Raw genomic sequence first — 27935 nt, forward strand, 5'->3', positions numbered from 1 at the left:
TTGTAAAAAGCGTCCCAGTCGAGTTCCCTCGTCGTTATCACATTCGTTGCGACGTTTCCATCGTTAAGGCATCCTCGTCCACTCACCTCCAGTGATCACGAATTTCTTTACTTTCGATAAGCCTAAACCCCATTTTGTTCCCCGTTAGCGGATCACGTATCCGTGGAAAAATCTCGTATTTCTCATAGTTCCATCTTAAGATCGTCGCAGATTTTCTTCCATACGGGGGTAGACGACGTGCGAGATGGCGTCTATGCGTTTTCTTCTGCAAGAGGGTAGATGATTCGTTAGATTGTGCTTATGCGTGAACTTTTTCCCGCAAATCGGACAGCTCAACTTTGGCTCGATGCCGCACTCGAGTTTCTGATGTCTCTTGAGCGACGTCTGCAGCTGATAGCACCTTCCGCACCTGTCGCACTTGAGTATCTTCGGTCTCCTCTTGTACCCCAGGTTCTCGATGTTCTTCACCGTGACCCTCGGCGCTGAAAGACACAGAAAAAGGTACGAGAATAAAAGCCAGTAAGGGGCAGCAAATTTTTCGATTATATTTATTATCCCAACGATTACACGTGAACCTAGAGAACCTTTCTCGAACCTTAACTCTGAATGTAGCAAAAAAAGAGGAAATGCATTTCTTAGGTGAAGTTTGTTGCCCTTTTTTTTTTAAACTATGCGTTAGAGTGTATAGTATGGGTCTGAATCGCAATATTGTTCGAGAAACTTACGTGCACATCTGTTTCTTTATGCATGGCGATGAGCGAACGATATGTTTCAGAAGAGGTTATATGTACAAAAATATACATCGATTAGACGAGACGTGTATACAAAGTGATTTATTGATAATTGAGTTTGACATTCGTGTATGTAGAGAATATTACGCGAAATAATACTGTTCCATTAAATAAAATAATAAAAAATCGTTCGACAATTTTATCTATCGTTACCAGGGCCAAATTAAGATTGCTTAAATCCCTGAGTTGCATGTACCGTGAGTAATATTCTTAAGAGAATAACTGCATGCTTTTATTTTAACCTAATTCGACCTTCGTAACTCGAGCATTTCGCAACAAAACAACATAATTCTCGATTGCTTCTTTTTAATTTATCCTAATGTCATATTACGCAATATTAAAAATATTAGATTAAAGTAATAAAACAAGAAATAATAATAAGAACATAATATTGTTCATAAAATTAATATATTTGTAAGAAATAAACAATATAACTAATAACGTATACGATATTGTCAAAGAAAATTGTAATCGTGCTGTAGATTATTCGGTAGTTACCAGTTAATCTAAAATTCAATCTCAATTATATTTGATAGGAACACTTACAAAGAAAGAAAAAGTTAAAAGGTCGCAGGATAAATTTGTAAGGGATTCAATGGGCGCAGATTCCCTATGTTGCAACAAGAATTTTTTAATTTTGAAAGTTTCCTTGCAAATGACACGTCCATTAAACGCTCTTAGATTTCGGGATGAAACCAAGTTATTTACACGTGTTGACGGTTCGTCAATGAATCACGGCGACTAGCTAAATTATACGGTTTCCTTGGTCAGTCACATGCTGATATGGTGAATCAAACGTGCGATCTGCAGTGGTGTTTGTACTTGAACTGTCTCTCACAAGCCGGACATTGGTAAGTGGGATCCTTGCCGCACTCTACTCGAATGTGTTTCGACAGCGAGGCCTTGTGCACATATTGCTTGCCGCACTGGAAGCACCGCCAGGATTTCAAGGGATTCAATGGTTTACTTTCAAAATTACGACGTAGCCGCGAAGATTTCATACGTTTCAACGAGGATTTTTTCATTTCAAAAGGTTTCTTGCAAACGTCAGAATCCATTAAACGGTTTTGTACGTGTACTTTCAGTTGGTGGGACCGAAGCCGGTCCTCGTCTTCGAAAAACTTTTCGCAGATCGGACAAGCCACCCTTACGACGATAAACTTGAAGTCCGCTATGCTATCTGAAAGCACATTTATTTATTGTTGGAGGATTCCCTTGCGCCGAGCCTATCTTACATACATTCGATGGCATGCTTATTTTTCGATTGGGTACCAATGTTTGTAAATTATGAGAAATCAGAGTCATCTGTATAAATAATGAAATGATTAAGGAGTACGAACGCAAAAAGCCCAAAACTCAGAATCAATACAACGTTTATTTATTTTCTTTAAACAAGTACCAATTGCAACATAATTATTCTCGTTTTTGGAACAGGCGATGTGAAAGTATGGATATGCAAAAAAAAAAACAAAATATAACGGAATGCTTAAAAATAATTTGTTTTTGCTCGAAGCCATGAACTTTTGAAACATTTTTGACATTTACACAATGGATCAGTGTAGCGTTCAAACGACACGTGGGAACTAAATTTTTGGATGAAGGCAAGTCACCTACAGGCGTTGACAGTTCGTCAACGAATCATGGCGATTAGTTAAATTATGTGGACACCTCGGTCAGTCATATGTTGATACCGTGAATCAATCTAGCGTGCGATTTACAGCGATATTGGTACAAGAACCTCCTCCCACAAACCGGACACGAAAAAGTGGGTTCCTTGCCGCACTCTATTCGAAGGTGATTCTTCAACGAGCCCCTCCACACGTATTGCCTACCGCATTGGAAGCACCACCAGGGTTTCAAGGGATTCAATGGTTTAGTTCCCAATTTAGGATATGGATGCGCAGATGCCATATGTGCCAACAAGGATTTTTTCATTGTGAAGCTCTCCTCGCAAAAGTAACAATCCATTAAGCGCTTTTGCGAGTGTGCTTGCTGTTGGTGCAATCGAAGCTGATAATGATTTTTGAAAAACTTTTCGCAGCTCGGACAGGCCACCTTTACGACGACAAACTTGAAGTCTGGTATGTTATCTGAAAGCAGATTAATTTATTGTTAGAGGATTCCTTTGCGTCGAGCGTATCCTACATACATTCGATCGCATGCATATCTTTCGATTGTATACCAATGTTTGCAAACTATCAAAAATTGAAGTTCCCATACGAATAATGAAATGAAGTATGGAGTATGAACGCAAAAAGCCCAAAACTCAGAATATACAACTTTTATTTATTTTCTTTAAACAAGTACCAACTGCAACACAATTATTCTCGTTTTTGGTACAGATGAGGTGGGACGTGAAGGTAGGGATGTGCAAAAAAAAAAGAACAACAAAATATAACGGAACGATTGAAAATAATTTGTTTTTGTTCGAGGCCATGAACTTTTAAAACACCTTTGGCATTGACGCAATTGATCAGTCCGGCGTTCGATCGATACGTTTGAATTAGATTTCGGGATGCAAGTTATTTACACGCAGTTGACAGCTCGTTAACGAATCATGGCGACTAGCTAAATTATGCGGTCTCCTCGGTCAGTCAGTCATATGCTGATACAGTGAATCAATCTAGCGTGCGATTGCCAGCGGTGTTTGTGCTTGAACTTTCTCCCACAAACCGGACACTGGAAAGTGGGATCCTTGCCGCACTCGACTCGAAGGTGCTTCTTCAGCGAGTCCCTCCACATGTATTGCTTGCCGCACTGGAAACACCACCACAGTTTCCTCGCGTTGTCTGCAAAGAGAAATCCAGTCGTTAATGGGGATATTTCGCGAATTTACGCGCGAAACTGTGGCTTCGAGGCGTGGACGTGTCTTGATATTCGACAAAACATAATTGGAAACGCGGAGTTGGTTATGTACGATGCATGCACACACTGGACGGTTTCGCAATCGCACAAGGAAGAAAGGGATACGAAGTGTTCTCTTTTTACTTCAAACTATATTCTGAGATTTCACGTGGCACACGTTTACATACAACAAGGAAAGAATGCGACGTGTGTCTTCGCGATTCGTTGAGTTTTGAAAAATTGATCGGTTGATTTCATTCGCTATCGAGCTATGTAGTTGCTGGATAATTAAACGAAACCATTCTTAGGGACTAAAATGGTAACGCGTAAAAACAAATGAAACAAGGAAATGTTGCGAATAGCGAACAAAATTTGGCAGAGGTGTGGCGAAGGGATTGAACGTCGTACAAGCAAGCACCGACACAGCTTTTTCTAACGCAATGCAGGTTCTTTCGCGTGGAAAGTAGATGATTAAACCTAGCCGAGGATGTTGTCGACGTCGCGACGTACACGTCGTTAGAAGTTAATACCGTGCACGCATTTGGCGTGCGACATCCAGCGATGTTTGTGCTTGAACTTCCTGCCGCAAATAGAACACTTGAAAGCAGGCTCTTTGCCGCATTCCACGCGGATGTGATTCTGCAGGGAACCCCGCCAGAGGTACCGTTTCCCGCATTGAAAACAGGTCCACTTCTTCAGCAAAACTGGAAAAGGAGAAGCGTTTCACGGTGGTTAGCGCTTCAGGCTAAAGAAACGATTAAGAAACGATACAGCGCTAGCAGTACGAGCGTTACCGTTGTATACTCTTCGTTGCGAATCTATGACTTAAATTACAAACACAAGTAGCCATTATTATTTAGAGTAGTATGTGTTTCTTCCTGGTGAAGATCCTCTGGAAATATATAATTTAGAACAATAAGAATACTATTCTAAACAATAATGCTTGTAACGACTACTAGTGTTTCAAGTCACTCAAGCATCAATCATCGAATCGTTTGCAGATTAATTGACAAACAAAGTCGTTTACGTCGAAGACCGTGCACAATCTCGAAGCGATACCCTCGACGTCTCAAGTAAATTAGGGGTTTTATTATTAAATAATCATCATGGAACCTTTATTGCTTGTATAGCCTTGTGTACAATGCGTTGGAAGCCCTAGTCGTAAAAAACGTGTAATAAAATAACGGTTTATGCGGTACTTTCTACAATGAAGTTTCTCGATTGATTTCTAACGTGTAGATAAAAATATATTCCAGCCTCTGCTTCCTTGAAGCGATACAAAAATGAAAAGCGTCTGTGCCTCTGCGTGGAAGTTCGAATTGGCGAGTCCCATCAGTCTTTGTTGTCTCGGGTCAGTTTATCAGCTGCGTTGCTGTTTTAATATCCACAAGCAATATTTAATATTTATTCGATCTCAGCTGAAAAGTGACTTTTTACGAATTTATACAAAACGACTGTCCCCTGAACGTTTTAGACTATCGAAATCGTCGGTTGTGCAAATTCGACGCGAGATGCGATTGCAGTCTGTGCTTATATTTGAACCTCCTGCCGCAAAGAACGCAGGTGAACGCGGGTTCTTTCCCGCAAAGGCGGAGGTGCGTGTACATAGAAGATTTTCTCGAGTAGATCTTGCCACACACTCTGCACGGGAAAGCGGTTTCTTGGCCGGCATCACCTGAAACACAAGTCATGAATCGTGCGTGGATGCAGAAAACAGGTGTTATCGCGATTGTTTTATCGATTAAAAAAAGGATTAATTGTTTCGTGTTATTCGCGAACTTGAACTAGTGAATTTTGGGGAAGGGATGGGAAGAAGCCGAAAGAAACATTGGTTAAACGGGCGTGTCTTTGTTCAAATGATTTATATAAATATGGATCGCAGAATGTCTTGCTCTCTGTTTATTGCTCGTCATCCGTTTCTCGTACTCTCCCAGCAATTGTGCTGTCAATTCGAAAACTATTCACTGAATACGAGAACACGCAGTGAGTCGTTTCATAATGTTAACGCAACATTTTTACTGAACACGAAACATTTATAGCAAATAGCGCGAAGGTTAGGTTTGGTGTTACGACAAACGATCGACGAAATTCATAACGTTGCCGCGCCAGCGTAAGTTCGCGACTGTCTGTCCAGTTCCTTGGTCGATTCGTTGTTCGACTGCCATTGGTCAACGTAATTGTGAATGGCCCTTTGGTGTTTCGTGAGGTGGTGCTTGTGCTTGAATTTTCGTCCGCATATCTTGCAAGGGAACCGCGGCTCGATGCCGCATTCCATTCGTTTGTGCAAATTCAACGACTCTTTCCATTTGTACGTTTTCCCGCAGTTGTTGCACAGATAGCTCGGCCGAAACACATAAATAGGTAAACCTGAAATCACAAAACGGTAGATTTTTGTTAGCGTCGCAGAACGAATAGTCGATCCGGCGTAGGCAAACGTGCCTTTTGTCTTCGAAAAGGGATTTAGTCGTCCTAGTTTCACGATGGGCCGCGTATCATTGGAAAACTCAACCGTGAATTTCTTCGAAAATGCTTCGTTTATTATTGAATCTTGAAAATATATACAGTAGGATCGTATAATCGTATCGTTCGATACGTTACAGGAACGTACAAAAGTGTAATATTAGGAAGTCGCCTACTAGTTTCTTACTAGTAATACTTCATGAACAATGCCGATATATTTCATATGAAACGAATGAAAACATAATGCTAGTATTGGAAACGATGAATAGAAATGAAAAATATTCAGTCGACATTGATAAATCGCTTCCGTGCCTGCGTCAAGAAATAAAAAAGGAAAAGGGAACAAAAAGAAAATAAGAATGGTTTATTGATTATTGAACCAATTCAATTGGTCGCATTTGTAGTGACGTCTCTTCGTATGCTCTTTCAAATGATGCTTGTGCTTGAATCTTCTACCGCAGAAGACGCAGCCGAACTGCGGCTCGATTCCGCATTCCAATCGACGGTGCTGCTGCAAAGACTCTTTCCATTTGTACCTTTTCCCGCAAGTGTCGCAGACGTGCTTCTTAAGGTTGCCTAAAATTCAACGACACGACAAATTTATACTAACGCCGGGAGTATCTTTCCAGGCGATCGTACGCGTGTTGCAACATTAAACGCAGAACGTAGCAGTGGCTCAGCGTTTACAATCAAATCGAGACCTTCATTTGTAATACAGTTTTCAATGGAAACAAAAATTACACAAAATCGTATATAACTATGTATAAACGTTGTTTACTTATAGCCTGTACGTTTCTCACTAATGAAAGTAAACTCTCGTCACGTTACGTATTTTTGTCATTTTTTCCTGGGATAACAATCAAACACTGGTCACCACATGCTTCACAGAAAGTACCTGAAATGTTCAAGATTTCATGTATCACGTAGGAACCTACAACCTTTCCCGATACAAGTACTAACATCATTTAGACTAATTCTTATTTCATTAAGAATCTATCCAACGAGGAGCCCAGACGAAGGCCGATACAGATTTCGTACTAATTAGACGTCACAGTACACACTAAATCACTGGTTCGTTCTACGATCAATGTTAGTACACCTAGGACGACTACAATAAGTATTACACATCGTCGGATTAGACACGTGCAAATCGTTTTTGTTATTGGCTACTTGAAGGGACACGCGATAGCGCCAAGGTATAAAGAAGTCGGTGTTTGTAATGCTGCACGTTCGTTTTGTTAAACATCGAACAGACACTCGTGTCGCGACAGGATACACAGGATGCCGTGCAACTGATGGCACCGGTAGAACAATATTTTTTAGACGTAAAGAACTTGGATACGTCCGACCATTCCTGGCTATTTCCACTTGCGTTGGTATCTACCACTGTCGATGCAACTTCCACTTTCACCACCAGCTGTACAGCACCCTGTACACGGAATCTAAAAAGAAATTTTCGCATTTCTTCGTACACTGGCATCGTAAAAACTTCGTCATCCATTGACGTCCAATTGTGAGCGTTAGTCAGATGCATCTTCAATTGATCACTGTGACGAATCTTGAGATTACAAACGGGACACGCGAATCGCGGTCCTCTGCCGCATTTCTCGCGTTGATGTCTCGTCAAAGATGGCTTCCAAGTGTATTGTTTCCCGCAGGCGTCGCATGAATATCTCCCGCGATAACGCATGTGATACTTGGATTTCGTACATCCTGCAAAGAGAAATTGGGCATTAGACTTTATTCTGCCTGTCACGAAATCCCTTGCTGCTCTTTATTTTCATTGGCTATCGCGTGAAACGATATTTGTGGTACCTTACTCGTCCTTTATTTTATCGTCCCGTTTATTACCAAAAATTCGTATAATATACATACATACAATTTCTTCCGCAAACTGCACAAAGTCGAGTGAATCGAGAATAAAAAAGAAAGATTTGATCGAACAATCACCGCAGATTACCATATTTGCCCTAACAGGGAAAGTAAATTTACATAATACAACCGTTTTCGAGCTGCAACCGTATGCAAGAAATAATGTCTTAAGTAAAGTCGATCGAGAAGCTATTCTTTCTCCGTCTGGCACCATTTTAGATAGCAACTTGCGATAGTTTCCTCGGTAAAAGCAATCGTTCCGCACTGATCTCGTTAAATGTTCTAGCTTAAGTGTTCTTTCCATCCGGGGCGTTCCACTGATGAAGGTTGACCAGGTGCTTTTTCAGCATCCACTTGTGGCGGATCTTTGCTCCACAGATAGGGCAACAGTACTGCGGATCCTTTCCACATTCTTCTCGTTCATGCCTAATCAGCGACTGCATCCATCTGTACTCCTTCCCGCAGACCGAACAGGAGTGTCTCCCGAATCTCTTGTAGTAGTCTGGACTGAAGTAAACTGAAAGAATAATAAGCTTCTGTAATTATATTCGTAATTGCGCGATCTGGAATAGCTTGTATTCGTGCTTAGATGCAAATCGGTATAAATGCACGGTAAAGGACGGCTGTCAACCCCGTGCATCGGTTATGACGACTCAAGACGCTTTAGCTTTCGTTCAATACTCCGTTGATTCTTATTCCTTGAAATTTTGTCTTGATTGCAATACCGTTGCAAGACTACTAAGACCACTAGCACAGCAATTCGTTCACCGGCCTTGGAATTCGTCTGAATTGAGATGTTCGATTAGAAAAGGAAACGACGAAGACGAACACTGTAGAAGTGTAGTATGTTCTAATCGATACACGCCGAGTTTGATATAAAGAACGAAACAAATTGCTAATATGCGCTTTATTTACATCACAACATTGTTTAACAAACGGTACCGAAGTAAAAAATGGTACTACGATCAGCGAGTAGTTAAGTATGTACATACACCTATTATATTCCGTTTTGTCTTTTCATACACGTCGATCTGTAACATGTAAAACACATATTCACATTATACACGTATAAAAATGTCGAAGGACGTTAGGAATACGAAGATGATAGTTGGCCGGTTCGAATGGACCTTCTTCAACAGTAACGAAAAACTAATGAAAATAAAAATTACAAGTACGTGTGCGACAGCCTGTGGTTCAACCTACATTAACAACGATAAATTATATAATTTATTATCCGTTTCAGTCGATGAGAACTTACACCCAAAGTAAACGATGAATTAACGTGGTCACATAATTTATTATATTACGTAATAATCCTAGGAAAACGATTAGGAAATCGAGTTTAATGCACAATTGAACAAATTGAGACAAATTGTAACTGTTACCCCTTTCAAGAGTTTTGACCGATCAGGAGCATCGGTAGGTGTTTTAGGATGAACAATTTAAAAGATCGCGAAATTTAGATCTTGAAAAGGATTACAGTTAAACGTTAACGCTCTCGAGTCGATGATATCAGTCTTATAGACGAACAAGTCTTTGAATCTCGCGTCGGTGTCGTACAGTTCAACAGAGTCGCCAGTCTAACGTTCGATGTCCACGAATCGTATCGTTGCACACTTTGTTTCGCAGTCAAGCACCGGCATTACATTTTAACTAACAGTGCCGAATTAGGATTGAGCAGACCCTTGGGCCACAGTTGCTACCAAGTCGAGCGAAAAGAAAATCGAATTTATTTATAAAAGATTAACAAAAATTAAAACTCAACGTTACATTGTTTGAAATTGAAAATTCCCAACTGGCGATTAACCCTGTGGCCCTTAAGGCCTTTGCTCTCATCCAGTCCTGTGAACTAGCGTCGAGACCGACGCTCGGCTTATCGTTACCAAGGAACTTACGTACGAATTAGAATACACATACCGTACTCGGAATGTTTAGAAAGCACAAAACCGTGAGAAAATCTCGATATAAAATCGCGTGCGCTTAGCGCAGCTTTATCAGTCGACGAGGTCTGCCTGTCGCAGATTGAGAAAAAGTTTGACGTAGCCAGAAGCGCTCCCGAGCCCTTTCAGATCATCTTGTGAACATTGGTCTCGTGTCGCAACAAATAATCTCTACGTTTGAACTTCCTACCGCAGAGGGTACATTTGTGCCTGGGCAATTTCCCGCAGCCTTCCCGCAGGTGTCTGGTCAGCGAGTCCGTCCACGTATAACGTTTTCCGCACTTGTAACAGATGAATGGGGCGTCGTAATTGACGCGGTTGTGGTCCCTCTTCGGGTCTGAAACAGATCGCAAAGAGAACGACGATGAGACCAAATGGGGCTTCGTTTTAACGGAGACATCCTTTCTCTCGGCGAGAAATGGCATTATCATTGCATCTTGCGAAGACGTTCTTAGTACTGCCCCACCCACACCGGAACTTTCATGAGCGCGAGATAAAGTGGACGACTAGGGGAAAAAGGAGAATCACCGACTGAAAGGTTAAAGGATTTCTTTATTGTTCACTCTTTCATCCAATCCCATCTGAGTGGATTCGGCCTGCTGCAATGTTAACAGGAACTTTTAGACGCGGAGAGACGGTAGCAAGTATTGTAACCTACTAAAAGTATATAAACTGTAATCAAATGTAGCACTGCGTTCTAGGTTCTCCTTTTTTGTAGAATAAAACCGTATATGCGTACTTTCACTCCGAATATGATGCTTGTAAACTCACGGAAACTCACGTGGAAATGCTGAAAAGAGATACAAACATCGCAAAGATAAAACACGACAAATCCAAACCCTTTTTTCATAAATTTACTATAGTCAAAAGAGGAGAACCTGAAAGCTGGCGATTTAACCACAGTTAGAAGGCGAAATAAAAGTTGCGTTCTTATATTTACTATAAAAGTATGACACTGTTTTCGGGTGAAACAACAGCAGGTCATCCTTGAACTTCCTGTGGCGGAATTTCCGATCGCAGACAGAGCACACGTAGGTTGGTTTTGTAGTGTATGGAGTCGAGATCAAAGAGGTAATTTTTAAAACGTCCAAAAGTACGCGTATTGATAGTAGTTTTTGTATAGTTTTTGCTTTGTTGGCCGGAGGGGACCGTCGGTGCTCGTATTGATAGTAACATCAATAAGTAATTACGTGGACCGGCTCCAAGTAATACTCGTGTACATATAACTAATAAACTAATTAATACTCTTGCGTGAACCCACTTAATATTAGGTATAACTTTCAATATATTACAGGTTCCAATCCGCATTCGAACTTTAAGTGTCTGTTCAACGAGTGTCGCTAACGGTACTGCTTTCCGCAATTCTTACAAACGGATCTTTGCGGCTCTCCGCCGCATTCCAGCTTCATGTATAGTTGAAACGACCGCTTCCAAGCGCAGCTCCTCTCGCAGTCGCTACATTGGTAGCAATTCGAGTACGTCGAGGTCGTCTGCGACGAATTGCCGCCCTGAAACAATAGTTCGTTCGTCAGATGAACGAAAGCTACACAGCGTTCTGCTACATGGACAATTTTACAAATTTTGCTTTCACGGCTGCTCGAATATCCAAATAAACGACGAATGACGCTGACGTGTCGATCGAGTGTGCACTTGAGCAAAAGGAAAGCTACGTTGTTGGTTATTTACCGTATAGAAGATAAACGATCGCGTCGAGGGATGAGAAATTCGCGCTGCATAGAAAATCGTGCCTTTATTCTGCAATGACTATAACGAAGTTGTCGTTGCCTCGATCAAGCAGCGAATACAAATTTTCTCAAACCATTTCAGACTTACTGTCCTTCCTTCGCGAACGAAAACATCGCTTGAAAATGGTTCGCGAAACGTTGCGCTGTAAAGATTAAGAAAAATCGGGTCACATGATGTATCCGTGGACCGTCCAGACGTGTCGCTGGAAATTCGACCGTTGCTTGAACGCCCTCTGACAGTAACGGCACAAATACTGAGGCAATTTCCCGCACTCCTCCCTCAGGTGGCGGTTCAGGGTGCTCTTATTCGTGTAGGACCTACTGCACTTGCAACAGGGGTACGGTTTGCGGATATCGTCCCTGGCGACGTCTCTGCGAAATCTCGAGTGACCTGAAATCAAAATCGAAACACGATCGATTGAATACGCGCACCGACAACTGGACTCTCTTCTTCTCTCGCATCAACTCGCATAACTCCTCTGGAATACCTTCTTCGTTCGCAGCTTGCGATGTCATTGTCGAAAGCATCGCGAAAAGAAAATAGGGGCATTGCTCACGAGCAACGAGACTGAAACCGAGTTAAATTTTAAAGAAGCAAGCCATTAATCTGATCTTGGGAAAGCGTGTTTGTAAAATGTATCTACCGAGCACTGTATAATCGTATTAATAATTTTTGTCGAGACTTTGAAAGTGGAAATATTCTCGCATAGAAATTTAACAGTGAAAAAAAGCGGCACAGAGATAAAAAGAAAACGAACAAAACGAATTGAAGATTGCTTTACGAGAACTACTCGATTAACGAGGCGGCATTTCGTGTAACAAAATGGATCTTCCGGTCGTTCTTCCTGTCGATATCCTCTTGATCTTCGGGGATCGTGGCGGGGAATGTGTATCTTCCAGTAGGTAGAATCTTCCCGTGAAGACGAAAAATGTTAAAACATGATTTGCCCTTGTTGTTACAATTTTATTACCGCGTACTTCGATATTTATAATAAAATTATAATAAACTACAGTTACACGTAGCGAAACTAGATTACGTATAACCAAGGCCTCGGCGAACATCGTTTTCATTACCCTTCTCAAAGATAACAATTATTCAACGTATCACAGAACATCTCTTACAGAATGAAATTTCTTAAACCAATTTAACAACGCTATACCTTCCGACCCATGCAGTCTTTTCGAGCATCGAACCATGATCGGCCGTCGTATTAAATAGTTTATCGCGTGTTCGCAGTCCCCGAGAAACTGTTTTCTTTTTCCTTTCATTTTTTTTTTTTTGTTCCAATTAGATTCAAAAACGAATCCCTCAGTCGCGCAACAAAAATAAAATTTCTGGGGCACAGGACGGGTCCGCGAAAAATGTTGCAAAGTGCGAAGCCTTATGTTGCTTAATCGCTTATGTAACTAGCGACGGAACCGATCTAAAACACTCGTCGATGTCGATACGCTCGATCGATTGACGTTGAACTTTCCGATCTCAAGAGTAACGTAAAACCTGTTCCGAGTCGAGTACGTTTGTTTGCCAGCTCGGTTACACATAATAAACGAAAACTTTACTTTGGCAAACGAACAAATAAAAATATGTAATAATATAAAAAAAAAAATAAATAAACTTGTTTAATTCACGTTATTGTCAAGAGACTCGACTTGTACATAACAAAATAAACTTGTTTAATTTACGTTGTTGTCAAGAGACTCTCCTTGTACATAAAAATATAATAAGTAGAAAGTAAATTACTTCGTATCAATTCTCGCTCGAAATACCCTTTCGCATACTTTATTCGCGAGGTAAGACGATTAACCACCACTTTAGTACTTGAACCAAGATAGTTGGTTAAAGACAGTCTTTATCTTTAAAAGAAGACAATATTCAAGAAATAAAACTTAAATAAAAATTACTTCCAAGGATTCGTCACGTTCGGATCGCCCGATTATTAAGATAATAGCGATCGATCAACCAGTGACCCAAGCGTATCGATGGTGTCGAAACGTGTCTCGGTTCCATCGCTGCACTATGTGAGAACCGTTGATAGAAGTAGCAATAGTGAGCGTACGCAAAGAAAAAAGGCTAAATGCTGAAGTGGAGCTACACATATACATAAAGAGAGCAGAAAGTGCACAAGTCGCGTAAGATTTCTGATTCTGAATCTCTGCAGAGAAGCTGTTTCAGGGACCCGATAAGAACGTTATCTTCCGACGACGATGGGCTCTTCGTGGGCATATTCGGCCCTCTTCACGGGCCGAGGAGGAAAATTCGGCCATGGATGGTCGAATTGTGGCGCTGGAAGTTAGCCTTTTGCTTGAATCCCTTGTCGCAGATGCTGCAGATGTACTGTGGCGGTTTCCCGCACTCGTCTTGGAGATGACGCTTCAAGCTGCCCTTGTTCCTGTAGGATCTACCGCATTTGAGGCACGGAAATGGCTTCGGCAAGAAATCTTGGCCCCGCGACGACGTATACCTGCTCCTCGAGCAATTACCTGTAATTTAGAGGACGAAAGGCGTCGATTATTCGATCTAATCTTGGTCAAACTGATAGGAGAAGCGCGTACCCGTAAAACAGATCTCCAATGATGCCGGAAATACGCTTAATTACCAGTCCCATTGCTGTGAACACTGTTTCCACGTACAATAGCGCGCAGTTTAATGAAAATGACCATCAACTGTGAAACACAATTCGCCTGCTCGAACTTGGACAGTTGTCGCAAGCTGAAAGCCCGTACATTTTTCAAAATAATACCGAGTGCTTTTAATTTTACGTTCAATTTTACATTCACATTTAACCAGGCACTACTGTACGTCAGAGTAGTGTGTACGCACGTGACAATTCTCGGGCAAAAATTGCGACATTAACCTCTTGCCGTACTTTGACGAGTCTGACTCGCGATGAAGATTTTGTTCCAAACATGAATACCACGAGCCAAGCTTGTAAACAAATAGTCGGGCCACAAAGAAACACCAGTTTTCAGCCCTAGTTTTAGTCGAACAAAGTGGTACGGGAAGAGGTTAAGAAACGAAAGAATGATCGATGCGTTTCGAGCACGAGGGAAAAAGTACTGTTCTCGAAATTATGTGACTGCGGGAAAGGTGTCGATAAGCTTTCGGTTGATCTTCAGTGATGACACTCGTTGGCATTCGCACTTTCGTGTAACGATTTGGGATTAAAATAAACAACAACGTATCGTGGACGTTCTACGTGTTACTTCACATGCTTTATTTTCAAGAATAATGTCGCGTAGGTGACTCGAGACAGACTCGCTTCCTCTATGAAACAAGGAGAATCGCTATTGTACAACGGGAAAATGGTTTGGTATCAGAGATAGGCGGCAATTTATGGTCCGGTCGAACGGTTACTCGAATGAGTTTTTAATCGTCCATCGTGAAACCTAGTTCGATCGTAATTTTATTGGACAAATAAAGTGTGTAATATTGTCGCCCATTTCTGATCGGTGCTGGACGAATCTGTTTCGAGGATTGTTTATAATTTTCGTTTGGTTTCTCTTCTCACGGGTCGCTCTCACATCTTGAAGCCGTGCACGTTCGCGCTGTGCCGCTGGAAATTCGACTTCTGTTTAAAGCCTTTCGTGCAGACGTAGCAGATGTACTGAGGATTCTTTCCGCACTCGTCGCGCATGTGGCGACGCAACGTGTCCTTGCGGGTGTAGGATCTTCCGCAAGACGGGCAAGGATACGGTTTTCGACGGGAACGAGCGTCGCCTGCGTCGATTTTTCGCTTCCATTTGTACTCTGTAATAGAAAGAAAAAATGCCGATGTCGGCCAGTCATTTTTCGTACACCACTGAATAATCGAGCTGACAGAACGCGAAGCAAAGCTAACAGATAACGGTGAGGTCGAAGAATATACTTTCCAGATCCTTCTGAAATATCCACTCCAATTTCCTGATCCTCGTGTTAAATTCGATGTAAATGTTGCTTGTTATGATAAAATGACACGCGGGAACGGCAATCGCGCGTAGTTTAGACGTGTTATATTTAAACGCTCGAGTTAAGGGTAACTTGAACATTTCAATATAATTCGTTGAAACTTGGTTATCGACACCAGTAGATCGCATGCAGAAATGAAAATTCGTCGAGGAAACACTAAACGAACGATAAGGATCCGAGGGATAAAGTAATCGACTCTTACCTGTTGCCCGTTATCGGACGCACTTCCTATCAAACCGACTGTGCGACCAAAATACCGAGAGCAGAACGAAAAAATCAGTTCGGACTAAAATAGAAAGTTCACGGGATCGAACAATGTTTATTGTAAAAGTTTCGGGCCACGGTGTCGTGTACAAGATATTTTTGGCATACCATGAATTCTATTTGCAGTTAATCGCTAAACTAGTTCGTCGTTCTTTTCTCCTATATTCTCTCCTCACGCTCTTTTCTCAACGTTTTTGGTCCTCGAGCGCGTTTCGTCGCTCTGTGAGAGTTCATGCAAATTGTCAGCGTCCTTCACTTTTCGATAGGATCAGTGTCTGAATGTGTCGTAGCGTCCGTGTATGTTGAGCAAGTGCCTCTGAAAGCTGGATCGTTGTTTGAACGTTTTTCCGCAGTGCGCGCAACCGAATTGTGGTGCGACACCGCACTCCTCGCGAAGGTGACGACACAGGGACTCCTTCCACGCGTAACTCTTTCCGCACAGGTGACAGACGAACGGTTTCAGCCGGTCTGAATGGCCCTTGACGAGAATGGGGCCCCAAACAACTAAAAACATTCGAGAAAGGAAGCAGCATCAGTGAAATCCGTTTGCGCGAACCTCAACGCTGGTGGTCGACGCTCGGCTAGGAAAAATGTTGTTATTGTATCGTTTCGAATAGTGGCTCGGTGCGATGATACAAAGTAGAAAGTTCCTCCACCGCTACTGAAAACGTAACGCGAGTAATAATCGACAGGTCTGGGTTAGTGAAAGGAAACCGTCTGTTATCCAGCATGATAACACACGATCGCGAATATTTCTCGGAGAGCGAAACGCATCCAAATCCAATCTCACAGTTCGATAAATAGAAATTTATTTATCGGAATCGATAACCAACGTTTCGGACAATTTGTATTACGGCTTTCTGCAGGTCGAATTTAAAATAATACAACAGAAGCTTGTAACGAATGGAATTTGAGATAGTTTCGACGCGTTACAAGCTTAGATAATATTATACTATTCAAGATTCAACCCCAAGGGCCGCGATACAATTGAGCGAAACTCTTTATTCCAATAAACGAGTGGCTATTTAATGCTTCGAAGACCAATGCTTCAACCAAGATGACTCGTATTTAATTCGTACAAAATATATCATTCGCTTGGCGTTTATTCAATCTGTCGTAACAATACGTTCGGAGGAACGGAAGCTGCCCCAAAAATGGGCGAGGTGGAGTTCAATTCGGCTTGTGCATGTTTGTCAGGTGATAGGTGAGGTGGTGTTTCCGCTTAAACCTTCTGCCGCACACGATGCAAGCGAACTTCGGCTCCGTTCCGCACTCGTATCGCAAATGCTTGTACAAGGAATCGCGTCTCACGTATCGTTTGTTGCAGTTGCTGCAGCTGTAAGGCTTCGCCACGTACTGCTGCTGGCACGGCCAACCTGAAAACGAGATAAATATATATTAGAAACATCCTTCTCGCGCACTTGATCTTCTCGCCTGTAAAAATTACAATGATCCCTAGGTAACTGAAATGAAATGATATCCATCGATGTTCGAAACTCAACCTTCCTCATTGACGTACCTCTGAACGCTTCAACGTGCCTGTAGAGTAGAAGGTCGCGATTAATCGAAAGTTTCGGAAAGGAAAGCGCGTCAACCGCGATAGCAAACCAGCAGTTTGGACTGACATTGAAATTTTATTCGGCAAAATTACAGCTTGTTTTGGCAACCATGCGGTGTCTTCGTCGAGGCAAGATTTCTGACGAGCTTCGAACTCTGTTTATATTTCGAGTTATCGAAACTTCTCGTTAGAGGCTTAGTTCTCAACAATTCATCGAAGAGTAAACTGGCCTGTACGCAACCAATGAATCACTCGAAAAGAAACCAAGCCTTTAAGTTCGACTAAAATTGTTACGTCTGTGAGCCCTGCAAGTTGTTCAATCGCTCGAATCGAAACGCACTCGTGCCCCCGGATGCCGTCATTTTCATCGAAAAGCTACCATCGTGACTCGAAGGAACCAATTGGTGAATAGAAGTCATGTGTTTACGCAGGTGATGCTTGTGCATGAATCTATAGCCGCAAACTTCGCACGAGAACTGCGGCAACTTCCCGCATTCCACGCGTTTGTGCTTCAAAAGAGACTCCCTCCATTTGTACGATTTCCCGCAACTCTCGCAGAAGAATCTTGAAAGCAGGCTGTCCTCTGTCTCTTGACGCGATCCCGACGGTCGTCGACGATGGCCACCTGGTCGTCGCTGCATCGCATCTGCAAAATTATCCAAGCAGAACACAGTTGAGGAGTCAATCGAACGTCAACCGTACGCGGGGAAGAATTCTATTCCAAAAGGCAAACGAAACAGAGCGATTCTTCGACGCCTGCGGTCCCTGAAAGCGTAAAACATTTTACTCTGTGACGGATAAAGAAAACGTCGACGTTTCTAGATGATATATATTACAAAAATAATATACACACTTCGCGTTTCACGGTGAACAGTAAAAATCAGAGAACCGCGCGATACAAAATTGTCGTGGAGACTTCCATCGAAGTCAGTCGATATATTATATTACAAAGACAATGTTCACGCTCCATGCTTCGCAATAGTCAGACAAAGTCGAGCAATACTGCGCGATAAAAAAACAAATCGAACAGATTCCACGGATCCCCGGCCGCGATTAACAATTGGGAAAGTCCGAGCTTCGTGAATCTTTGAGACGGCAGCTCTTCAGGTGTTGCGTCACGTGGTGTTTGTGCTTGAACATTTTCCCGCACTGCGGACAGGGCACGTTGGGCATCTTCCCGCACTCGTAACGTAGATGTCGGTCCAGGGAACTCTTTTGGCTGTAGATCTTGCCGCAAGTACATATGTACTTCTTCGCAGACATGGTGAGCGAGGGTGACAGCTCGTAGCTCTCGAGCGTGAACCTCGGGTCTTTCGCGTGAAACAGGCCCATGTCATCTGAAATCAAAAATCGGTTCACTTCGTTAAAGACTTTTCGATCGCGGAGGCGTTTGTTGTATGCCTCGTTTTAACGCGCAGTGTCTTCTTTCTTCTTCAACGGGCATATGACATATTTACAAGATACTCTCTATGCCTAGAATTAATTTTAACTATTTTGGCCTGAAAGAGACCATCTTCTTTTACTTACACGGTTATAGAACCTATTCGCATCGACAATCGACGGTACTCGTATTGTTTCCTTCGAAGGAAGTCGCGTAGCCGCTCGGTAGACAGAGTTTAGCCCGAAGGTATCCACACAGGGTCAACCTTAACGAAACAGCAGCACTGTGTTAATGTTTATACTTTTCGTTCGCGCATCCATTCGCGAATGAACATCGATCAGAGAATTTTGTTTGTGTGTTCTCGGATTCGATGAAGTAGTTTCAGATAAGCTTCTTTATTACTGTGCGATAAAAGAGTGAGTTACATAGTGGTAGACGATGAAAGTACATAGAATTCGACGCTGTGCGTAAATCGCTCGACAATGGCTGTTTACATCGATTAGTTTTCGTTCGCTGCTCGCAATCCCTAGTAAAGCAAGGCTACTAATAGTCACGGTACATACAAAATATAACGGTTACATAATAAATGCGTTTTCAGCAACACGATTGCTCCATCTTTCATGAATTCAAGTGACAATTTCAATTTTCGTACTTTTCTCCTTACCGCCGCCAGCAACGATTATCTGTAAATTCGTATCATTCAGCCATCAAGACGATTTCCATGAGTATCTCCGAATTTTGTAATAACGGAGATCTCGTAAGCGCTGATATTTTTGCTGGCTATGTCTCGAAAAAAAGGTAAAACACCCTGAACGCGTGATCGCAACGATTATACGATTATCATAGAATTATTATACGATCATAGTAAGATTATAATGGTTTTACATCTATACGATTATATTATTGGATATAACTTCAAGTAATCAAACGTGTGATGTTGTATAACATTCACAATTCCGTTTAACAGGATACTAACGTATTACCGATATTATAGGATAATATTATTTTAGAGTAACGGCTGGTGGACAAATATCGGACGTTGTCTACCGTTTACTACAGTAGTAATTAACGCTCTTGTCAATTCTCCGCAAAACCCCATAAGATTATACCCGTTACTCGAAGAATGCGGTCTAGAATATATTTTCTTAACGTACGTACGCCAGAAAGGCCCATATTATTACGAGGATTTTTTCATCAGTTGCTGGTTTATGCAATGAGCGCAGATGTCGATGTGAGTCGTTCGGTTAGTTTGTTGGTTTTGAAGGTGCAGCAGTGGCACCGGAATTGCTCGTCGCATTCGTCTCGCTGGTGACACAGCATCGAGAACACGTATACTGATTACATAGCAAATGCGTTTTCAGCTACACGCTTGCTCCATCTTTATTGTATTTGAGTGACAATTTCAAATATACTCCTTTCCTTACCAGCAACGTTTACATTGCGATTATTTTTGACCTCGTATCCGTGAACCACCAAGACAATTTCCACGAGTACCTCCGAATTTTGTAATGTCGGAGGTCTCCTAAGCGCTGGTATTTTTGATGGCTAGGTCTCGAAAAAAAAAGGTGAAACAGCTTTGAACAAATGACCGCAACGATTATATGATTATCATAGGATTATTATGCCATTATTATAGGATTATAGTAAGATTATAATATTACTGGATAATAAGTTCAAGTAATCAAACGTGTGATGTTGTATAACATTCACTATTCCGTTTAAAAGGAGACTAACGTATTACTAATATTATAGGATAACATTATTTTAGAATAACGGCTAGTGGACAAATATCCGATGTTGTATACCGTTCACCACAATAGTAATTAATACTCTCGCGAATTATACGCAAAACGCCAAAAGATTATACCCGTTACTCGAAGAGTGGCGGTCTAGTATACATTTTCTTAACATACGTATGCCAGAAGGACCCATTTTACTACGGGGACCTTTTCATCAATTGCTGGTCTATGTACTGAGCGCAGGTGTCGATGTGAGTCGTCCAGTTAGATAGTTTGTCGGTCTTGAAGCTGCAGTAATGGCACCGGAACTGCTCGCCGCATTCGTCCCGCTGGTGACACAGCATCGAGAACATGTACTTGAAACGACGTCCACAGTAGCAGTACAAGCGTGTATCTGAAAAAGAAAAAAACGGAAAATGTGTCAGTATCATGCATATGGTGTCGTATATAAAAATTAACTACACATTGAAACAATACGGTTAAATCGTAACGCTATTCGTGTAGGATCGAGGCGACAATTGTACGGGGTGTTTCTAGAAGGCCTTGCCCAGCTTTGAAGGTACATTCTACCGATCTTGCAGAAACACTCTGTACATTTGTGTGCTTATCGCGGTACAAATGTAAAAAACAGAACCGAGGTGACGACAAACGAAAAATTCCAGGAGACAGATGGTTGCTGAATAATTAAATTCAATTCTTTATTATTTGTCGAGTATCCTCGCTAACACAATGGTTATCAGTGATACACTCACAATGGTAATCGTAACTTTAAAGTTCGCAAAAAAAAAAAAAACAAAAATCGTAAACCATAAAGAATATATCGTACATGTAACGCTCGTGCATGTAACGCGCGACTCTCGCTCTGTTGCGTATATTTCACACGTGTTACCCGATTGAACATGAATATTGTATGCAATTATAGTTTTGTTTTTTTATCTCTCGCATAATATTCAACCTTCCTACCTGTCGCTATCGTCGCCTGTACTTCCGAAAGCTCTCCGTGTCGGGGAGAGAAAAAAAGAGTCAAACGCTTACGTGCTAATTATTATCATCGATCTCCTTAAAAGCAAGAGGTATTCCTTTCTTTGGGCTTCGGATTTCAGCATTCATATTTTCCGTCTCTCACTTGTCTCGCGACAAACTGGCGAGAATCGTCGGATTCTACATCGTATAGCGTATTGTACAATCATAATTCTTATTTACATACTGTACGCAGGTGTGGCAAAATTAGTGGTATAAGGGAACGATTCTTGGTGTAAAACTGCATCGAAATTGTGGTATAACATTTTTCCAAACGGGGCTTTGTTTACTAGAAATGTGTCCATGTCTGACAATTATTGACTGTAACTAGTTGCACTGATCTTTGCAAGCGCTGACGGTGGTTTTATCGATTTTAATTGGTTCTCACTAGTTAGAATATGAATTTTGAAGATTGATTTTCCAAGAAAGCCAAAGCCTCGTGTCAAAACAAATTTTATTTCACTTTTTTTATTCACTTTTTCACGAAAGATCACTCCTGATTATACTACGAATTTTGTCACGAACTGGACACCTCCACTTAAACTTAAATGTCACCTCGAACATCGTCGCGTGTGTATACGTGTATAAACATAATCTCCGTCTCTTGATCGATTATTTGTACACGCGTATACAGCGAATCGCCTGGCTTTTACGTATAACGTGGCTTGAAAATAATTCTATAGGCATTTGGTGTATCAACTATATCGCATAGCTAGTCTGATTTATATTGGCACAAGGGTTGCAAAATCAACGGAAGCGTGCTTGAAAGGATCTCCATTTGATTTATTCGACTTTGAATTCGATTTCACGATCGTCCTGTCAAATAAATTCGATGAAATCTTTTCCCAGCACGGTATTAATCGTTTTCTTCGATCTCTGTTCTCTTGACATCATATCCTAGATCGCAAACGGCAATCAGCGACGAATTTCTGTCGCGTTACCCTCTGACGCTATCGTATCTACGTTACGTGATATAACAGACGCTTTTAATAAATGCATGTATACCTCTCACTTCTTACGATTTTTGTTATCAGTCTTTGCGCTTCTGTTTACGCTACACTTTTATTCGTCCGCGTGCGAAAATTGTGACCGTGAAACGCAAGCTTGGCTGAAAATTTAACTCCTCTTGGCTCACCGTTAACGATTAATCCTTCGTTTTCTATACTGCTCATCGTTGGAAGACACGTTCTGTTCCCGCAACGCTTGGTAAAAACAACGTTCGTTTCAACGGGTCATCGAACGACGTTCCGCCGTCTGTAAACGATCGATCGCTAAAGATTGCATCTCTAAAAATAATTTTGCTGGTTTCGGCTTGAACGTTCGAATAAAACAGGATACAATTCTGTACGCTCGGATGGGGATCTCGCGGTTCTGTACGAAAACGGATATGAAAACACGACATCGATAACAATAACATTCAGTTCACACTGATAACAGTAGCATTCTGATCACATTTTAGGCACATGGAGTCGACTCGAACGACGCGCGAGAGTCTTCTTAAAAAACCGCTTCGAATTCTTTGGCACAAAGTAGCTCGCGAAGGAAAAACGGAAGAGGCTGGGCGTTCAGCACGTGCAGCTTTCAAATAGTTCGACACGAGTCTGCGTGAAAGTTTTCAAGACCAACGAGGACCAGCGCGTAGAAGCTGAGAGGTTCACAGTTTCGTCTCGAAGATCTCGTCGACGTTGCTCTCTTTCCAAAAAGCTCTTTCAAAACTCATCGACGAGACGATCGCGATCTCTGACACGAAAGACGGGTAAGTCGAGCGAGAGAATAGTCGAGAGATACCGTTGACGATGACCGAAGAAAGAAGCGGTCGATCGTCCAACATCTAGGTCTAAGATCGTCCAACATCTAGGTCTAACTTGGATTCGATCGAACAATTCTCAAGATTAGAGGATGATCGTTTTGTCAGTCTCGAAGTAGCTGTTATTCGCTGCACGTTTCCACTCTTTGGTTTAGAGTCTTAACGCAAGATAAATAATAGCTAGCGCGAGACAGGAGAAACGCCATCCGTCAATTTGTATACATACAAGCTTGTCTATGAATAATTATCAAGATTTAAGATAGAAGACGCTTAAGGGTAAGAGTAAGCGAGACGCTCAAAAAGCTCGCTAGAGTATTTCGAACAGAGCACAGGTCGTGCCCAGAGGAGACAGAGCTGAGATTGTGAGAGAAGAGAGGAAGATAGTGAAACTGGAAAGTTTGGTAAAATTCTTCTAATCCTACGAGGATAAATACGAGATTCAACGCCTCTATAGTATTATCGATATACGCTTCTTCGCTGATTCACGCTTGGCCGGTGCGCGGATCGTCGTCGGGCTTCGATTTGACTAGAATCCTGTCACGGTATAATTCTTTGTCGAGTCTTTGGTCCTTGATCGAGGAGTATTCTCGAATTCGTTGGGTCTCGAAGGAAGCTCGTGGTGTCGCGCGAATTTGTCGCGAGGATCGTATCGAATGTATCGTACTGTTCACGATGGTGACGGAAATGATCGTAAAGTCGTTGTTCGCTCTCAAAATAATGTTTCCTTTGCGTTTTTGAGAACGCAATGTTTCACCGTCGAAGATTTCGGAGGTTCGTTTATCGGTATCGATTACTAACGTTATCACAGAGATCCACGCGCGATAAAAACTCGAATCCGACGGATCCCGTGTTCCGGCCAAGCCACGTGGAAAGACATGTTTCTGTTTCAACCGCAACGTACGCATACGATTTTCAATTACAATTTACATCATCACTGTAAACTTACTATGCAATAGGTATATGTATATGTCTATGTATAATGTATAATATATTATATATATAATATATATATATATATTTTTTTTTGATTTAAATATACTCTCTATCTTGGGTATTCTATGGTAGGTAGCGGTCTATTTAGACCTTTCTCTAAACTAGACGACTCTAATTCAAACGAAAGGAACCGGCGTCAAGTCGTCGAACGAATCGACGTGGAATCCTTTTCTATACACTTTCGATCCCCAAACTCGTTCGACCACGTCGTCGGTTCGCAAAATCTACGCACAATCTCCGACAAAAATAATGTAACATCGCTCCCGCGTGGACGACGACGAGCCTTTTATCGCGCTGAAACAATAAAAAGGCAACGATGCTCGAACGATTTTTCCGTTCAACCGGTCCCCTCGACGTCACACGGGAGGAACCGTCATTCGCGAACGAGAACTAACGTTTGCCTGACTAGATTTTCTGAACGTTACTTAAGCTAGGTTACACTAGAGAGCTAGAACCGGGATACTAGTTGCTACTGTCAGAGATTTTTCGTTGCACCGAGAACATCGACTCTTTCGACTAACGATAAGAATCGAGACTTGTTTCTCTCGATCGTCGCAGGATATCTGTGCGCAACTCGATCGTCATGGCCGTCGAATCATGCTATTTACGCGGCCACGATCATCGAGCTGGCCTGCCTTCGACCGATTCGATCAACAGATCACGGAACCCCTGTCGCCAAAAACGTTCGTTTCCGTATCCGTGATGGCTCGCGGGGAAACACCTGCTTCCCTTATAATTAGTACAAAAATAAGTGGGCAATTGGGTAATCTGCCAAAAACTCGAAAAGATCCCGGAAAAGTGCCACGTTGCTCGCGACGCTCGAGCAACCGCGAAGCAAAAACCATCGGTGGCGTCGAATAGCGTCGTCAAACAAACGTTTATTTTGTCATTCTTCGAGATTCTGCTAAACACCGGGTGACTCGCGTAAATCGATCGGGTTGTTTTCGAAACACGAAGGGGAACAAAGAAACCATTCCGTTTAGATCATTACCGAAGGCATTCGACATTATCCGAGGGTCGAATTTATTTTTTCTCAATAGAATGCCCCAATTTTTTCAACGATTTCCCGTTAGAAAAAAGTATACAATCAACCTTCGGATGAGACCAATGCCTCCAAATAGAAACTAATCGCGATGCATTCCTCCTCCAATCGAACACCTTTACCTCGACAACTTTTTTGTATTTCACTTTTGTCCTTTAAATTTGGAAAATATAATATTTCTGTATAACATCACCTTCCTCCGTATTTTCGCGTACACTTTAGCAGACTTTTCCGGCGCTCTTCTCGAGCCTCCTAAAATATTCAACAATGCGTTTTACATTATATATCCCCCTTTATACATGGTTAAATGGGATCCAACAACGGCTTCGCGCCATGGCGTCACGGTGAGTCGCTACTTTTTTGTAACAAGAGCGACGAGACCGTCTTTAATTTTCGTCGACTCGATTTAAAAACGACGAGCACTCTCTAACTCTGGTTACCGCGTTCCCAACGGGAAGCTAAAGCAAAGCGAATTCATTCGAGTTGCATGACGGAAGTGTATTGTCACATGTACGCGACTATTTCGAATCGCGTCAGTCAAGATCAGTTTGTTGTACTCCGTCCGACTAATTATCAAGAACTTGCGTTAGCGCGGCAAGAACTCACGTTGAAAAATTTGAAAAGAATAATTAAAAATTAAAACGAATCAAATTGTTTGGTAACGAAACTTAAAAAAAAAAAAAAGAAAAAAAGAGCTGTCGTGTAAGTGGAAGAGAAAACGTAACATTGTATAGTCCTTTTGGTTGAAAACGCAAGTAAATTGTTGCACAACGTTGTCATGGCTGGGTTAGGTACGCGGATGATACGGATTCTTTCTTCCTAGGTATCTACTTCGAAGTTCTCGACAGAATAAGGATTAATTCGTGTCGGCAACTTTCTGGCTTTTGGTAGAGGCCTGTATGGGTAGTAAATCCTCTCCTATAAAAAGAGACCTCCACCGAACGCTACAGTCGCCGGCACGAGTGGTCTCTGAAACTCTCTAAGGTTCGACAACCGAAGGAATCGACTTGGGAAACACGAACAAACTCAGACTCCTCGCAAGTCGACTGTTTCGTCGTCGAATCATAGCGAGCGCAAGAATTTTTTCACGCGAGAGACAAAACTGTACAGCTAAGCCTGCAACCCAACGAATCCGTGTCACCTGGCGTACACGATTTCCAAGATCTCTAAATTAATCGCGACCTAACGAAGCGCCCGTTTCGGCGATTCTCGGCTCTTACGGGCGCTCGTTCGTCTCTTTCGCCCTCTAGGGCTGGATAGGACTCTCCTTCAGGCCCTCTGGTTCACGGCAGTGCCAGACTGCGAGGGCTGCGCTACAACGTGACGGTGGTTAATGTGTGCTTTCACGTTCCTCTCGTACTTGGAGCTGAAGGCGCAGTGAGGACAGTTGAACGAGGGATCCTTGCCGCACTCGAAGCGCAAGTGTCTCTTGAGGATGTACGCGTTCTTGTAGCTCTTGCCGCAACTGGAGCAGTTGTGGCGACGATCTTGGCCCGAGATGCTGCCGATCGGTTGATTGTTGTTGTTGTTGCTGCTGCTGCTGCTGCTGCTGCTTCTGGGGGGATGACGCGAGGGACAATGGAGTCTGGCGCGACGCTGGGGCGTCAACGGCGCCGGCACCGTCTCGTTCAAAGACGCCCGCGACACACGCCTCGTCCCATCTGAATTCCAGCCCAGGCTCGCGAAGAAACCTGCGAACAATCGAAACAGAGGTTTCGACGGATCGATTAGTTTTGCCGGGATCTGTTTTTGTTCTCTACGTGGTTCGTTGGTTACACGACTGCTCTTTACAACGGCGCGGGCCATGCGATAAAAAGAAAAAACATTCATGTTCTCAAGCTTAGCAACAACGAGCATGTCAAAGGGGAGGAGGATCAACGGGGGACGATTACGTTCTCGGGGTTATTTGGTGATTCTACTCGCGGAGGATCTCCTCGCAGGCTGCTCTATCGCCGAGGAGATCCTCTCAGGGGTACGTTCTCGCGCTCTGCGGGAACGAGCTGATCGTTAATGACGCGCTTTTATGCAAAACGCTTCTTCGGGAGAACACGTTGCGATTGGTGGACGGATCGTTGATGAAACTGAATTTTCTTTGCGTATGTACCTAGGGTTTCTTCTCTTCTGTTCCGGCTGCAAGGGAGCCGTTGCCTTCTTGAAGCACTCGCGGACCTGGAACTCAACACACGCGTCGATTAATGACAAAATTCTAGACACTGACAGTGGTTCGACGATAGATCGCAAGAGGCATAGTTTCGAAGAAGGAAATTTGGCAGAGGTCGGGATAAGTTAAGAATGCTCTTTTCTGCATCCGCGAAGGTCCTCTTCGTAGAAATCGCCATGTCGGATGATCCACGGCCGGAACACCTGCGAAAAATAAAACCGGTCAGTATGCGGAAGTGCGATAAAATATTTTCGTACCGATCGATGCTTCTCCCAGTCGTGTGCCTCTCGTCGAAGTCCAGGCGAATGTCGTTGGAAATCCACGGCGTGGTCTGAGGGCTGGCAAGAAGAACAGGAAACACGGAGTACTTGC

At 42.5% G+C, this 27935-nt stretch overlaps 5 protein-coding genes and 1 long non-coding RNA gene across 7 annotated transcripts; all 6 read right to left on the reverse strand.

Annotated features, from left to right (window-relative positions):
• Nucleotides 1–195: 195 nt before the first annotated feature.
• On the reverse strand, nt 196–2096 carry LOC128886250 (zinc finger protein 41-like). Its single transcript, XM_054140950.1, has 3 exons — nt 2027–2096; nt 1630–1971; nt 196–482 (listed from the first exon to the last, which is right to left on the reverse strand). The coding sequence occupies exons 1-3, from the start codon at nt 2094–2096 to the stop codon at nt 196–198; spliced, it is 699 nt and encodes a 232-aa protein (XP_053996925.1).
• A 51-nt stretch (nt 2097–2147) lies between these two features.
• Nucleotides 2148–5113, reverse strand: LOC128886227 (uncharacterized). Of its 2 annotated transcripts, none has more exons than XR_008459785.1 (2): nt 3501–5113; nt 2148–2881 (listed from the first exon to the last, which is right to left on the reverse strand). It is a non-coding gene; the product is annotated as an uncharacterized LOC128886227 (long non-coding RNA). The 2 variants fall into 2 exon arrangements; XR_008459784.1 differs by having other exon boundaries at nt 3465–5113.
• Nucleotides 5114–6150: 1037 nt separating this feature from the next.
• On the reverse strand, nt 6151–7731 carry LOC128886224 (longitudinals lacking protein, isoforms A/B/D/L-like). Its single transcript, XM_054140927.1, has 2 exons — nt 7568–7731; nt 6151–6671 (listed from the first exon to the last, which is right to left on the reverse strand). The coding sequence occupies exons 1-2, from the start codon at nt 7590–7592 to the stop codon at nt 6460–6462; spliced, it is 237 nt and encodes a 78-aa protein (XP_053996902.1). The 5' UTR covers nt 7593–7731; the 3' UTR covers nt 6151–6459.
• A 523-nt stretch (nt 7732–8254) lies between these two features.
• On the reverse strand, nt 8255–12168 carry LOC128886251 (zinc finger protein 331-like). The gene is made up of 6 exons (XM_054140952.1): nt 12141–12168; nt 11908–12043; nt 11741–11795; nt 11277–11415; nt 10083–10244; nt 8255–8484 (listed from the first exon to the last, which is right to left on the reverse strand). Exons 1-6 carry the CDS (start codon nt 12166–12168, stop codon nt 8255–8257), a joined length of 750 nt encoding a protein of 249 aa, XP_053996927.1.
• A 1845-nt stretch (nt 12169–14013) lies between these two features.
• LOC128886252 (zinc finger protein 568-like) lies at nt 14014–17242 on the reverse strand (the record flags this gene model as incomplete). The annotated part of the gene is made up of 3 exons (XM_054140953.1): nt 14014–15586; nt 16110–16366; nt 17091–17242. Coding segments are annotated over 3 exons (825 nt in total), but the record flags the coding sequence as incomplete, so codon positions are not given.
• A 468-nt stretch (nt 17243–17710) lies between these two features.
• Nucleotides 17711–27658, reverse strand: LOC128886253 (zinc finger and SCAN domain-containing protein 10-like; the record flags this gene model as incomplete). Its single annotated transcript, XM_054140954.1, has 4 exons — nt 17711–18066; nt 18479–18757; nt 26744–27093; nt 27507–27658. Coding segments are annotated over 4 exons (1137 nt in total), but the record flags the coding sequence as incomplete, so codon positions are not given.
• Between the last annotated feature and the right edge of the window lie 277 nt (nt 27659–27935).

The sequence above is a fragment of the Hylaeus anthracinus genome, unplaced genomic scaffold, assembly GCF_026225885.1.
Source record: "Hylaeus anthracinus isolate JK02 unplaced genomic scaffold, UHH_iyHylAnth1.0_haploid 11982, whole genome shotgun sequence".
Classification (NCBI taxonomy): Eukaryota; Metazoa; Arthropoda; class Insecta; order Hymenoptera; family Colletidae; genus Hylaeus; species Hylaeus anthracinus.